This window comes from Mirounga angustirostris, unplaced genomic scaffold (assembly GCF_029215605.1).
Source record: "Mirounga angustirostris isolate CCGP_5_RB_7025 unplaced genomic scaffold, mMirAng1.0.hap1 SCAF_10, whole genome shotgun sequence".
NCBI classification, from domain to species: domain Eukaryota; kingdom Metazoa; phylum Chordata; class Mammalia; order Carnivora; family Phocidae; genus Mirounga; species Mirounga angustirostris.
This window is the reverse complement of record NW_026991718.1, coordinates 117,039,042-117,054,219: the sequence shown is the minus strand read 5'-3', so window position 1 is coordinate 117,054,219 and position 15,178 is coordinate 117,039,042. Positions and strand designations below refer to the sequence as shown.

Here is a 15,178-nt window from a genome sequence, read left to right as displayed (position 1 = left end):
GTGTGCACAAAATGGGGGAGGGTCAGAGGGAGAAGCAGACTCCCTGCTCAGCGGGGAGCCTGCAGATGCAGGGCTCGATCCTGGGACTCCGGGATCATGACCTGAGCTGAAGTCAGCTCAACTTCACCGACTGAACCACCCAGGTGCCCCATGGAAATCTGTATTTTTTAGAGTTCCACTGGTGAAAGTCAGGATCTAGGTCCAGCACTCAGATTCAGTATGTTTATGATGGTGAAAATTATAACAAGCACTTTCCCAGATGATGAGAAAAAAGAGCAAGGCATTGTTTTTAAAAACATGCCTCTTGCTGGCCTTACCCTTAAGCAGGATTCTCATTAATGATCTGGGCAGCACAGGATTTTTCTAAGGGCACTTGCTTACTACTAAAATAAGCAAATAGAATTTTAATGTTTAGATAACCTGAAACCTTGAAAAACTGTTTTAGAGACAGCAACATAACTATTTATGCCCCGAGGATTACATGAACGCTGTGCCTAAGAGGCAAGAGTCACTAGCTTGCTAGACTATCAAGTGGGACTCTTTATTACTCTCATTAGCGTAATGTAATCCAAGCCAAATCCCCAAAGGTCTCAATTTCCCTTCCTGTTACCAGTTCAAAAAAAGACTGGCAAGTTTCAACACCTTTAGAAGGGCAGAGGAGGCCTGACATTCTGGTTTAATGAAGGATCCCTGCAGTAGTATCAAGTCTCAAGGAACTGAAAGAAATTGGTCTTGACTTCAGAGACAAAAGCTATTGGATTGTTTTGTATATTTTAAGGTTGGAGCTCTCACCTATGGCCACCCCACGAACAGCTCAGGTCCCTGTCATCTATCCCATCCCCTCAACTCTGTGTCTTACTTTCTTCCCCTCCACTCCTCACTCCCAAAATGTTTAAAGGCTTTGGAGAATAAAAATGTGTTGAATGTTGAGGAAAGAAGAAATTGAGAATTACATGGGGAAACAAGTCTAGTCCTAAAACCAAAGGACATCAAGACTCATGAGAGAAGGGCGCCTGGGTGGCTCAGTTGGTTAAGCGACTGCCTTCGGCTCAGGTCATGACCCTGGAGTCCCGGGATCGAGTCCCACATCAGGCTCCCTGCTCAGCAGGGAGTCTGCTTCTCCCTCTGACCCTCCTCCCTCTCGTGCTCTCTGTCTCTCATTCTCTCTCTCGCAAATAAATAAAATCTTAAAAAAAAAAAAAAAGACTCATGAGAGAAGATCAAAAGGAAGTTGCAAAGATGACAATGCATGAATTAACCAGACCTGATTTTTTTCCCCTAAAAGGTAGGGTGTGTGTGTGTGTGTGTGTGTGTGTGTGTGTGTGTGTGCAGGGAGTTGCAATCTACTGAACTATGCACTGAGTTTATACTCTGCCAGGCAAATGTGCCCATACCCACCGATGATAGTATCTGGACTAGCTGAATATGAGTATGTTCAGGTCATGCTATATAAGTCTGTGTTATAGGTTTCATGGGAACAAATGGTTAAATAAGTAGGATTGGGGAAGACTTAAATCGTCAGAAAGAAGGGTAATCATGGGGCATATGCTATCTTAGGCAGAACACTCTTCCTGAGCCCTGCCAAGACAGTGGGGGGCGGGGGGCGGTAAATCTGACCTGACGTACCTTAGACTTTCTGGATCTCTGTGACGCTCTGAAGCATAGCAAGGCCATGAATACTTAGAGAATCATTCTTGCTAAGAACAAATGCCTCCTTCTCACAGAAAAGCTGAGAATCCTTGCTTGCTGACCATTTCAGTAGCATATAAGCAGTCCCAAACTGCCTCCCATCACACCTTTGGTTAACACTACTCTTAAGAGAAGCTCTTGCCTCTCTTGTTCCTCATTTACTCTATAGGACCGCACTAATTGTTAAAAAGATAGTCAAAAGGGCTATACTAAGAAGAAAAGAGAATAAACAGTCCAACAGAAATATAATTATGAAAAAAGGATATAAATAGTAAGTTAAAAGAAATGAATACAAATAGCTAACAAACAAGTTGAAGCCAATATTCTTTCCCTGATTTTAAAATTCCAAAATAAAATAAAATACCGGTTTTCATTTAGCAGATTAACAAAACTTTAAGTTTGATAGTACCCAGTGTTGCTAGGGGAAACAGATACTCTCAAATCAGTGGGACAGGGTGCCTGGGTGGCTCAGTCGTTAAGCATCTGCCTTCGGCTCAGGTCATGATCCCAGAGTCCTGGGATCAAGTCCCACATCGGGCTCCCTGCTCAGCGGGAAGCCTGCTTCTCCCTCTCCCACTCCCCCTGTTTGTGTTCCTGCTCTCACTGTCTCTGTCAAATAAATAAATAAAATCTTAAAAAAAAAAAAAAAAATCAGTGGGGCAGCCTTTATGCAGAACAACTTTGCAATACCCACCAAAAATGTTAATGTGTATATCCTTCCATCTCTATCAGTTCTACTTCTAGGAATTTATCCTAGAGATAAACTAACAGAAGTGTGCAAGAGGGGCACTTGGGTGGCTCAGTCGTTAAGCGTCTGCCTTCGGCTCAGGTCATGATCCCGGGGTCCTGGGATCGAGCTCCGCATCAGGCTCCCTGCTCAGCCGGAAGCCTGCTTCTCCTTCTCCCACTCCCCCTGCTTGTGTTCCCTCTCTCTCTCCCTGTCAAATAAATTAAAAAAAAAAAAAAGAAGAAGAAGTGTGCAAGAAAAAAGTGTGTATATGAGAATATTCACTTCAGGACTGCTTGTAACAGTGGAAACTTGTTAAACAGCAGTGAATAAGTGTTATAAAAAGGGGAATGGTTAATTTTGGTATATGCATAAAACAGAATACTAGGCAGCTATTAGTTCAGTGAAAAAAACACCTTGCAAAATAAAATATTGTATAATTCTGTTTGTGAAAGACACACACACTCCTAGATACACAGAAAACTTCTGGAAGGATAGGTAAAATATTGTTAACAGTGGCAGACTCTGGCAAGCGGAACTAGAAGGAATCTGCTGAGGGGAGCTTTTACTTTCAGTTTTATACCTTCTGTACCACATGAGTTTATTTGTATTTACAAAATGTTTTTAGTATTTTCAGAGGTATTAAAGGCTACTTTCAAAGCCTCTTCTTTTTTTTTTTTTTTTTTTTTTTTTTTTTTTTAAGATTTTATTTATTTATTTGACAGAGAGAGAGAGAGAGGGAACACAAGCAGGGGGAACAGCAGAGGGAGAGGGAGAAGCAGGCTTCCCGCAGAGCAAGGAGCCTGATGCGGGGCTCGATCCCAGGACCCCGGGATCATGACCTGAGCCGAAGGCAGACGCTTAACCGACTGAGCCACCCAGGTGCCCCCAAAGCCTCTTCTTTTAAAACAAACAGGGGAAAAGCAAAGAAAGACGCAAGAGATCTTTCAGTAAAGATGCCCAAACTAGATCCCACAACAAAAGGGACAACATCTGTGCCAGTGAGCCAGCTTCAGCCAGGCCCAGAGCAAAGAGCAGGGTGAGCTACAGTCCCACAAAGCCAAACTGACCTTCAGCCTCTTCAACAGCCACTGCAGAAGACCCTGCTGGGCAGCCTCGGTACACATCTCAGGCCGGAACTCTGCCATGTTTTCCACAATAGCTAAAGGGAGACAGACAGCAGTCATGTGGGAGGGCAATTTTGTTTCCATCTGCAACAAGCTTGCTTCCCTTCCCATGACAGACACCATATTCGTCTTCTCACTTCCTGTATTCCTCTTAGCCAGATGCTGTGTTGTCATTATTAGATTAACCAGGGAGATGCTATGGTTTTTTTTTAATTCAAGTAATGTTGCAAGTAAAACTCCTAACTGAAAATGATGAAATTTACAAAAGGAATGTGATAGATGTTCTGTGCTAATAGGGAACAACACTAGAGCAGAATACAGAGAAAGGTGGATATCTGCCCAGGAAGGCCTTCTTAGTCCTCACTGCATGGGAGCCCCAGAGACCTGTAACTGAAGAGACAGGGGACTGACTAGGCAGGAAGCCTAGGGAAAAAAATCAGGGGATGGTGAATTCAGAGTCTCTTCCCTTCCTGACATTCACTTTCAATTCTCTTTCTCTGGATATTGCAAGGGAAGCAAGCATGATCTTCTTAATTGAACAAAAAAATGTGCAGAGAGGGGAAAGGCCATGCTGGCAGAGGTAACTGTCAGGTACTCAGAAGCAAATATAATTGGTCCTGCTATCTCCTACAAGGGCCAAATTGCTGCTAAACAGAAAAATTAAAACTTAGGAGGCCAAAGGAAAAAAAAGTTATTACATAACCATGATACTAAAAAGGGGGACATTTTTTAAAAATCCCCTATATAGTTCCATTCTAACACATCCAGTGCTTTCATTTCCTTCAGGGCCCCTTCCGCTCCATATCCCAGGATACGTGACTATTATAAAGGGGATAGAGTTAGGTCCACGTTCTCTAAGCCCAATGCCCAGAACACATCAGATCTGAATTCTGAAGGAGAAAGGGATAAAGAAATCCCCATGCCTCTTACGCTCATCCTCACTCCTCTGCCGCTGTCAGCCAGTGGGAAGTTAAAGACTCAGGGGGCAGCCCCCTCAGGGAGTGGAATACAAAGCCATGTTAGCAGAGTAGCAACGAGACCCCTAAGTTACTTTCTCACACTTTCTAGGAAAATCAACTCATGCATTTTAATCTCCAATGCCCTTATCTTACTCCTCTGCTTATACTTTAGATGGCTTCCCGTTGCTCACTAGAGCCAAATCCAATCATCTTGCCTCGGTTTACAAGGTCTTCCACCATCTGGGCAAACTCATGCCTCTGGTCCCGTCTCCCGTTACCACTACCTCCCACTGCCACAGTACAGCTCTACACTTTCCCCAATCCCACGCCCACTCACAGCTTTACAACTCTGACTCTCTCCTACCCAAGGGTCCTTCTCACATTTCTCTGTCAAAACGCACCTGTCTTCATATTCAGCCCCAATCAGCTACCTTTGGAGACCCTTCCTCACTTCCACACTGCTCTCCACTGACTCCTATTATACCATTTGTCTCCCTGTATTATCTTTCCTTTCCGTTCAAGGCTTTCCCATCAGTCTGCTTCTTAGGGAGTTAAGACCATGCCCAATTCATCTTTAATCTACCCAGTGCCCAGCACAGTGCCTCACAAACTGCAGGTGCTCAATAAATGAGAGAGGGATGAACCTCCTGAGCTGCTGGTAGGCGACCGTGCTGAAACTAGACAGATCTCTACAGACAGCCAGCCTGGTGCTTTTTTCATTATACCAGGCCCTTTTTATTAACAGTCAGTTAAGACTTTTGATAAGCTTTCTATTCAGCAAAATCCAGCATTAGGCTAACAGATGGTAATGCCAAATTCTAGCTCTAGACTAAAGCCAACCCCCAAGTTACAGATTGTTGTGTTCTCTCTTCTCTTACTCCCTCGGTGCTATGTCTTCCCTCTTGTTTATGATAATGCTCACAGAAGAGAGTATAAAACTATAAGAGAAATCTGTGGTAGACAAAAAGACTTGAGAGAAAAATCTAATCTCATCAAAATTTCTGCTTCAGCTGGGCCTCATTCATTTCTCAAGCTCTGCTTAAGATATGTCACCTTTGGTTTTTTTATAAGACAATGACCAGTGATAAAGGAGAACTACCCAAAACCACAATTTTAAATAGGTTCGACAACTTTGCCAGGAGAAAGACCTGGGAGATTCAAGGAGGAGGAAGGGAAATACTACAAAAGACACCCACTTAAATTAACATGTGATGAAAGTGCATCCAAGTTAACAGCAATATTTCAACTAAGTTTACATGGCAAACTACACTTAAGAAGATAAACACTTAACTCTTTTGCAAATAAGCTGTCTTATAAAGGTACTCCATTGTTCCAAAGTTTGTAGTCCCACTGAAGGAAAGTAGGAAGAAAAACCAATATGGGGGAGTAAAAATTGTAAAATACACACTTTCTAAAGCTAAAAAAAAAAAAAAAATTCACCCTGCATAGACATGACCCTAACATTTGAAGGCAAAGTTCTGCTAAAAGGAGCCAGTTTTTGTCCAGGAAGTTACCCTACTTAGTGGATTTCTGCTTTTATTACTTGCCAAGCCAAACCAAAGCTGCAGTTATATGAAATTTACACAAGGGTCCTCATTTCTGGAGCGGCAGTCTGGGAGTAGAAGGAAAGAAAACACCGCTGCTGTTGACTCTATTATGAAGGAAGAAAGAAATGAGCACCAAGCCCAAAACAAACACAAAGGTCTCTGATCACTGGTCGTCCTGCCCCTCACCTAGAGTGTTGTGGACACCATCCGCCTCTTCCTTCACGGACTCATCCAGGCGCTCCAGATTCTGCACAAGCAGGGCCACCACCTGCCCATCCACCTTCAGCAACAGGGAAGCAAAAGGAGAGAGGGATACATGTCACAAAACAGTCCCAAAATGAGGGCGCCTGGGTAGCTCAGTCGGTTGGGCGACTGCCTTCAGCTCAGGTCATGATCCTGGAGTCCCGGGATCGAGTCCCGCAGCAGGCTCCCTGCTCAGCAGGGAGTCTGCTTCTCCCTCTGATCCTCCCCCTCTCATGCTCTCTGTCTCTCATTCTCTCTCTCTCAAATAAATAAATAAAATCTTTAAAAAAAAAAAAACAGTCCCCAAATGGTCCCATTCCCATACTTTCTTCTCACCTGCATGAACAAAAGAACTGATCGACCACCCATAGTTTACGGAGTGCTGCTCTCCCATCCCATTACCTCTTTGACTCTTGAAGTGACCCCAAGGCAAAGAAAGGGCAGGTTTCATTATCCCTAACTTAAGATGAGTAAATCTAAGCTTTCGGAGACAAAGTAAAATGCAAGGTTACAAAGTTAGTGAGTACCAGCGCTAGCACTTGAACCTAGGTCTTCTGAAATCAAGTTCAGTGTACTTCCCTACGTAATTGAAACAAACACCTTGCAAAAGCACCATCTTAAGTCAGGTCAATAGTTTGCTCAAGTCCAAAGCGTGTTTCTAGACCACAGCACCAAGAGATGTTTAGTTGGGAAGTTTATTTGCCATACTTTACACTGACCTCAAAATTTAGGGTTATACTCAAAACATTCCTAACGTTCTACGCTAAGCTTTTATGAAACTATTACTTCTGATGAATTTCTAATTCCTTCTTGAGAACAGTATTAACATAATAAAATGCCTGGCATTTGTATTACATTTAATGCATAGAACAGCAATTAAATTTCTCTAATTTGATTCATACAACCTTATAGGAAACTGTCAGTAGTCCTGTCATAGAGAGCTGATATTCAGAGATGAACAGCTTAGCCAAGACCAAATGGCTACTGGGCAGTAGCAGGAAAAGCAAAAACCAAGCTTCCTTCTTTGGTGAAATAATGGTTATACTACTGCATGCTTCCCTCTGCACACAATCTGTACCCTTAGGGAGACTGCCCTCTGGGTAACCCTGATACAAACCCTGGACGGTAACTAAGGAAACACTGCATAATCAAGAAGTGATTATCCGTCTGGGAACAACTTTCTCATCAGTAGCCAGTCAGAAACCTGTAGGGGAAGATGAAACCTGCCGTGCATCTGTGGTATATCCTCTCTGACTGCCTCACTTAGGAAATGGAAGTAAGTTATCACGATTAAATAAAATTATGTGGCATGCCTTACCCTGGGTCTAGATCAAAAATTAAGTAGAGAGTTTGAATCTAGCTCTTGACCCCTTCTGACATCTGATCATTCACTATTCGTATCTCCCACAGACCAAGAAAAACTCCAGTCCTTTGAAGGCAGTCACCAAACCCTTGTTCGTCCTGGCATATTCTTCCAGGGGTAGTGCAATGCTATGGTACATGACAGACAGTCACTTTGCTAAATTCAAATAAACCAACAAAACACTTACTTTGTGTACTGCAATCAGGTCTTTTATATAAACTGTTCTGTTTACTCTCGTGCAATCCTCATAGCTTTTACAGTGAGCAAACAAAGATCCAGAGAGGTTAACTAGCCTGGCCAAAGTCACAAAGGTTGTGGCAGAAGTGACTGACTCTAAGCATCTATTTTTTCCAATCATACCCTGTCACTTTGGGGAGGGGAAAAGAGAGAGAAGGAAACGTCTCATTTGACTGACACTGCCTAAACACTTGTGTATAAGATACCCAATGATACAATTGCAAACTGAGCCGGAGGATGGAACAATGGCGAGAGGGACAGATCTTAAAATAAGGCCTCTTTACTTTTTCTCGGTGACACTTAAAGGAAGTATCTGGCAAGGGAGAAAAGCTGAAATCATTGACTAATTTGCAAACCTGAATCATAAATGAGGTAGAATTTTCTAGGCTTTGCCCTTTATGGTGTGAAGAACAATGTAGGACACCAGCTGCAGATTTGAGGTGATACTGATGCCAGAATTGAGGGTGCCTGTAAATACGAGAATGAGCTGTTTTCCCCTCTTATCCCAAGGAGAGATACAATCTCACTCTCAAATCTCGCAGCCAGCAAAAGCTTCACCAAAGAAATCCACTGCAATGTTTTCCTTAATTAATTGGACAATTTGAGTATGTGAGAGGAAACAGAAAAACATCTGGGGGGAAAATATGAACCATGTCACAGTTTATTTTTCCCTAAATCACCCTGATTGACTTATAATCTCCCTGAATCCTAAAGCAGCAGACACTGCAAATCCACTGGGTATCACACCGCTTGTCGGTTCTGCAAACTGCTTCACCCGTTTCAGTTGCTTATTGCTCCTTTATCTGCATTATTTTTCCCCCTTTCCTTGATTCTTAGTTATGTTTCCCATCTCTGCTGTCTGCAAAATGTTGGGGGTACAGTGGCAGTATGCAACGCATTCAAATCCCAGAACTGAATGGGTATCTGGCTGGAGGAAAATCTTTTTTCTTGCCACAGAAATCTAACTTCTAACAGACAGCCTTTTCAAGCTTGTAAAGTATAAAACTTTATGTTTAGCTAGGTTAAATGCAATTTTATCTGACTGTAAGAGGGCCAAAGCAGTCAAAATACACTTAGCTCAGAAAACCCTTGGAAAAATATTTATATTATGCATAGCTCTGGATATCACCTAGTAAGAAGCACAAATTAGCATTCTGTCTTACTCCCTCTAGGCCCTTGGGTCTACCACCTTCATGCCAATTTTTTGCACCTGTGACTAAACCTGAAACCAAAACCAAATCCTGGTCAGGGACCAAAGTGTCAGCCAGAGAACTCTGGCATTAAAAATCATGACTGTCTTAAGCCTGACGTTTTCTGGTACGTCACCAGATACTTCTCCTTGTTAGCAGGTCTCCTAAACAATATTCCAGCAGGTCCTACTAAGACAAAGTTCAAGGGCATGTTCAGATATCCTTTTCCACTTGACCAGGGAAGATGGATATAAGAGAAAAGGAGGAAATTAAAAAAAAAAAAAGGACAGATGAGAAGGTTTGAAGGATTCTTTTTCTATCTTGTACAATCTGCCAATAACCTTTCTTAAGAGTGTGGAGTAAATTTTTCTACCTGCTATGAGTTTTGAAAATTTCATATTTAAAAAACTAAGAAAAAACCTCCCACATATCCACTGAATCTTGATCAAGCAGTAAGTTTTGAGGATACAAATGGTAATATGGTCAGAATGCAAAACTTATGCCTGTTGCCACCTATCTAGTAATATTTTAACTTCTCCTCTTGCTCCTCCAATTCATTATCCACACGGCTGCCAAGAATGGACTTCCTAAAATGTTTGGTCAGACAATGTTACATTCCCTTGCCCAAGATACTCCGGTTACTCCCCTTCACACCGGCAATTCCACCCCAGCTTCCTACCCTGGCCTACAAAGTCCTGAGCAATCTGGCCCTGAATGCGCTCTCTCCCCTCCCCGCCACTGTGTTCCAACAGTTCTGTTCCTCGAATCTGTCAAGCTCATTCCTGCCTTAGGTACTTTGCACTTGTCCTTTCCGAATGGCTGGTTTCTTCTTGCATGCCGAACTCAGGCCTTCCCTAACTATCTAATCTAACGTGACTTCATCGTACATCACATCACTCTATTTTAACTCTTTATGTAACAAGAGAACCACTATCTGCTTTCTGGTTTGTTTACTGCTTCTCCCCACACTAGAATTTGAGCTCCACAAAAGCAGACTCTGTCAGTCTTGCTCACTGCCATATAAGCCATTCCTAGAGTCTAGAACACACAAAGTACTCAATAAACATTCAGTGAATGAACGAACAAATGAATTTTGCTTGGGAACAAATACAAATGAAGGTGAAGACATTAACAGAAATGAGAATGGGATAAAAGTGATAGGATCCAGAAATTTACATAATAAATACCTTTAGAAGCAACTGAAAACCTGCCAACCCCAGCCTCACCTGAGCAGCACAAATGTATTGCCAAACAGTCCAAACCAAACCACTGAAGAACTTCAAAGTTGAATGTTTAAGTAGGGTTAATTGAGTGCAAGCATGGGTGTGGAGGGCAGTCCCCCAAGTCTCCACATCAAAGCCACTTTTGTGAAACTCTTCATACCAAATGGTGGCTCCTATAACCACTATGGCCAATGTCATGGCCCGGCCACATTCCCACCTCCTCTGCTGGGACACCTGCACACATCGTCCAGTTAAAGCTTCCCTTTGAGGCCATAGAAAGTACCTGCAGCTCCGCAGTCCTTCCTGATTCTTCCCCCTCACAAGTGATTGCTCCCTCCTCCCCACTTCCACAGAAGCTTACATCTCACAACTGTTCTTAATATTCTGCCTTGCATTATCAGCATTACTCATTTCATCCTTTTTTTTTTTTAAAGCTAAACGTCTATCCTCCCATGCCTTATTTAGGTCCATTCCCTTCAAAAAAATTTTTTTTGAGTATTCATTCAAAATGTTTTTTGAACATCTGTCAAAAAAAAAAAAAATGTTTGTTGAACTCAACCTCTCGCTGATGGCATATGATAAATATGTCATTTTAACTTGACATTTACTTAGTACTTAATATGTTCCAGGCATAATACCTCTATGAAGATAATGGCCAACATTCATTGGGGGTTTATTCTGTATTGGACACAATCCTAAAGATTTATTAAATATCTCATTTATTCCTCACTTCAGTGTTATGCAATAAGCACTACCTGTTATTACCATTCTACAGAAGAAGAAACTGAGTACATAGAGATGAGGTAACTTTCCCAAGGACACACAGTTGGTAAATGATAGAGCTACCACTTTGGCCACTCTCTTGATGGGAATCACATCTCAGGAAAGACAAACTTATGAACAGATGTCTATAAGCCAATGTGACAAGTGCCAGGATATACAAAGTGCTAAAAGAACACAAATTCTGCCTGGGGCGGGGTGGGGGTGGGGGGGGAATGAGCCTTAAAAAAAAAAACTCAGAAGAGATAAGTTTTAAGTTAGGTTTTAAAGGATGAGTGGGAGTATTCCAGGTAGCCCAGGAGAAGCAAGGCCTGCCAAGCTGAAGGCAGATGTGAGCAAAGGCATGGGGCTGCCAAGCACATGGCAAATTTGGGGACTAGAAAGTAAGAAATGGCTGTCATCTAATCACAACGCTAAAGAAGTCCTAAGACTTCTTCAGAGAGGTATGCCAGAGAAGTGCCATTAAAGCAATACACTCTTGCATTTACTACTCTTAGAAAAGACTCTATTTTCCAGGCTACCAAATCAATTTGTTACAAAGCACAAATATTCACCTTTTGCATAAGTAACAGCAGTGGATGTGAACCAAATTTTAAGCCCCAAAGATCCCCAAGAATGCCAGGATAGCACTCCCTCCCCACAAATGTGCTAGTCTATTGCTCAGGACTTCCAATTGGGAAAAAGACCAAGGCAATAACTGCAAACTGCACACCACAATAAATTCTGCTCCATGCCCTCTAGCCTCTGCTCATTCAATTCCAGGCCTCTGATATTGGCCCCAAATTAAAACTACAAAGACAACTCAACCCTTGTAATATGAAAATACTTATCAAACTTCTTCCTGAATGCAGCACAAGGGTAAAAAAATAATAGTAATAAATGAAAGACCACCCACCAGTTCTGTTCTCTGTTATTTACTGATAGCTGCTGACTGGCTGCAGACAAGCAAATAATATATAGAAGTCTAGGGATGTTCAAATGTGATTCACACCAGCCCCACCAGTATAAAGCTGTAAGAGTCAAAATCTTAAAATGATAATAATAAAAAAAAAACCCTAAACAAACAGAAAACCCTGTATAGCAGCTACCTAACGGCTCCCCAGACTGAGGATGAACTGTTTCTTTCCAAACAAACAATAAAATCTGCACGGCCCAGCTTTTGTTGGTGGGCTTAGCAACACAGAAAACACAAAGGGGGCTTTTGTGGGAACTGCCGTTTCTGGGGACGTTTTACAGGCAGCAGCCGGGCTAGCGGCTCCTCTCTCGTCTCCTCTACTCGCACAGGCAACGGATGGTAATTAAAATCAGCCCAGGGACCAGGCAGCAAGGCTCACTCAGGGCCACCGTCATTAACCTCTGGAAGGTGAGACTGCACAAATGACACCGAGGGGACACAGAGCAGGGGCAAGTGCCACAGCCTTCCTTTAGATGCTCCTCAAAACAAAAGGACAACCCAACATCATCCTTTTCTTTCTGCTCAGTGGTTCAAAGGAAAAATAAAGGTCCTGAATTCTACAAAAGTGGCAGTTTGCTCTAGGAAGGAGCTTGAAAGAAAAATGGCAAAAGAAATTTTCATCAAACTCAGTCACAAACAGCCCTGCTGGACTCCAGCCTCAGACTCTGTAGGAGACAGGCCTGCTACCCGGTGGGTTCAGAGCCTCTCTGTTCACACCAAACACCAGCAACAAGCATGGCACATGGGAAACTGCCAGTGTCAAGGACCTTGAGAGAGAGAGTGAGGAGAGGGTGGGTGGAGCAGCAGCGGGGTGTCAGGATCACTTGGGGCCCCAGGCCCAACCATTCTGATTCAGTGGGTTTGGGATGGGGCCAGAATATAGCCTAACAAACACCCCGGTGCTTCCAATACAAGGGACTGCAGCCATTTTTGATAAACTGTAAACTGCATCAAAACCAGTATTTACTAACATTCTTAGCAGAAAGAAAAGACCAGACCACAGAAGACAACAGAGAGGAAGGAAAATTAACAGAGCCTAGAGGGGGGAGACAGCTTGATGGGTGGACAGAGCCCCACAGGAGGTGTCAGGGTAAGAGGCTGGACTGGACTCCCTCCTCCACTTGCCAGCTGGGGTGCCTTTCCAGTCCTGGAGGCCTCCTTGTCGAGAGGGAAGCTGGTATGCTGGGGATCCGAACACGCAGGCTCTCATCCCAGCTGCACAGGGCCGGGCTGAGTGACCCGGTGGAGAGGTGCCCCTCTGTATCTGGGTTTCCTCATGTGTAAAGGGAGGTGATGAGAACAGACTGGTTTAACTCACATATAAACTCCATATGACTGGCTGCTGCCTGGAAGACTCTGAAGCCTCACCCAGGCTCCACAAAAAAGGCACAGAGAAATCCACCAGCCCGGGCTCTACAGGCAGGGGCTGCAACTCCGGTCGGATGAGCTGGAAGGTTTGTTCTTGCTTTTAACGTTCTCCGATTCCCTATCTGTAAAATGATAATGGTATCTGTCCTCACTGGTGCTTCCGGAAGGAGAGGAGAAACGTTTGTGCAAGGGTCAGCAGCACCACATGGCGGTAGAAGAACAGGAACACGGAGCCAAGAGAACACAGGTTCAAATCCCAGCTGTGTGACCACGGGCAAGTTGTTTCGCCTCTCTAAGCCTCAGTGTCACAGCTGGAAATGGGACTAGTAGCAGAGAGGATATGGTAAAGAGGACATAAAGTGAAAAAAAATGAGAAAAGGCCTGTCTTCAGCAGATATTTAATAAATGCTAGGCCTCTATAACCCCTTCCTTAACCCAGTTCCAGAGTATCAAGTACCCCACAAGTTGCATTTCTACTTTCTTACTCTCCTCATTCAGTGTAGCCTTGCCACGGAGCTCACACCCACCTGGTGTCACTCACAGAGACAATGGTGATGATAACACCTTACACACACCCGCAAAACCCCAGAGGGACGAGCAACTTACCAGAGCATCGATGAGTACTTCTGCTCCCTCTTCACTCTCGTGGAGGGTGTCTATATCTGTTAATTCCTGAAGCAAATCAACCACAGCTATGGACACATGTGAAAAGTGTTAAGGGTATCACATATATACTGAAACCTTACTGACATTTTATTAAAATCTTTGCTTCCCTTCTGTTTCCTTGTCAATCATTTTATTACCGTTCACCTTTAATACACTGTGGCTTTATTAACATCTCTGCAACAAGGTTCTACTCACAGTGCGTGTTCAGTAAATGTTTTTAACTGACTCAGTCTTTTTCCTTATGCTGCCTTCCTGGTCACTTATTCCATAGGTTCACTGCATTTTCATAAATTTCAAAATTTCAAATAAATTGCTCAGGAGGCTGCTTTTCCAGTGAGAAACAGGCCTATACCCTTAACCCTATCTCACAATTTAAATTCTTGGAACTCAGTATAATCTGAACTACCCTGTACAGTTCACCTTCAAAGGCAGTAATGATTTCTGAGATGAGATGGCTGGTGTTCAGCTAGGGGTCGGCAGAGAGCGGGGCAGGACAAAATCAGTGTCAGATGTAGAGGGAAGGCTTTACACTGGACTGAGCTAGACCTCCCCCCCACCCAGCTCCCTCCTCTCACATACTGAGCTACTATGGACATAAAAGGAAGAACAATGAGAATTAAACACTAGACAAAAATAGAAAGAGGAAAATATATATGAAAGAAAGAAAACATGAAAGAGAGAAAAAAGGAGTTATATTTGGAAACTGGAAGGCAGAACTGAACTGCTTCCCTTCCTCACCTTGGAAACACTCTCTCTCTCTTTTCTCTTTCTCCCCCTCCCTCTCTCTCTCTCTCTCTCTCTCTCTCACACACACACACACACACACACACACACACACGGACACCATGCACTGCCGACCTGCATTTCTGAATGTCTACGATGAAGAAAGCACTGTGATGGTGACAAAAGCAAATACATTATTCATTCTGGGTCTCAGTTTCCTCATCTACAAAATAAGAGCGTTCAATAATCAGAGACATTTAAAAAATTATACACCACAGACAACTGCCAACATGTAACAAATGAGGAATACAGACGTCCTAAAAAAGGAGCAATCAAACTGAACTCGGAAATCAGGAATGATTTGCTAGAGAAGACTGATCA

The 15,178-nt window shown here is 43.2% G+C and overlaps 1 protein-coding gene and 1 long non-coding RNA gene across 2 annotated transcripts in view; both read right to left on the bottom strand.

The window, feature by feature from the left end:
* Window positions 1-15,178, bottom strand: part of CTNNBL1 (catenin beta like 1) — a 162,482-nt gene that overhangs the window by 89,073 nt on the left and 58,231 nt on the right. The window contains exons 5-7 of the mRNA XM_064573155.1: window positions 14,015-14,112; window positions 6,236-6,329; window positions 3,487-3,578 (exon numbers count right to left, since the gene is read on the bottom strand). Coding sequence (XP_064429225.1) covers window positions 3,487-3,578; window positions 6,236-6,329; window positions 14,015-14,112 — 284 coding nt within the window. The remainder of the gene's footprint in view (window positions 1-3,486; window positions 3,579-6,235; window positions 6,330-14,014; window positions 14,113-15,178) is intronic.
* LOC135361810 (uncharacterized) lies at window positions 1,864-3,479 on the bottom strand. The gene is made up of 2 exons (XR_010405839.1): window positions 3,312-3,479; window positions 1,864-3,078 (listed from the first exon to the last, which is right to left on the bottom strand). It is a non-coding gene; the product is annotated as an uncharacterized LOC135361810 (long non-coding RNA).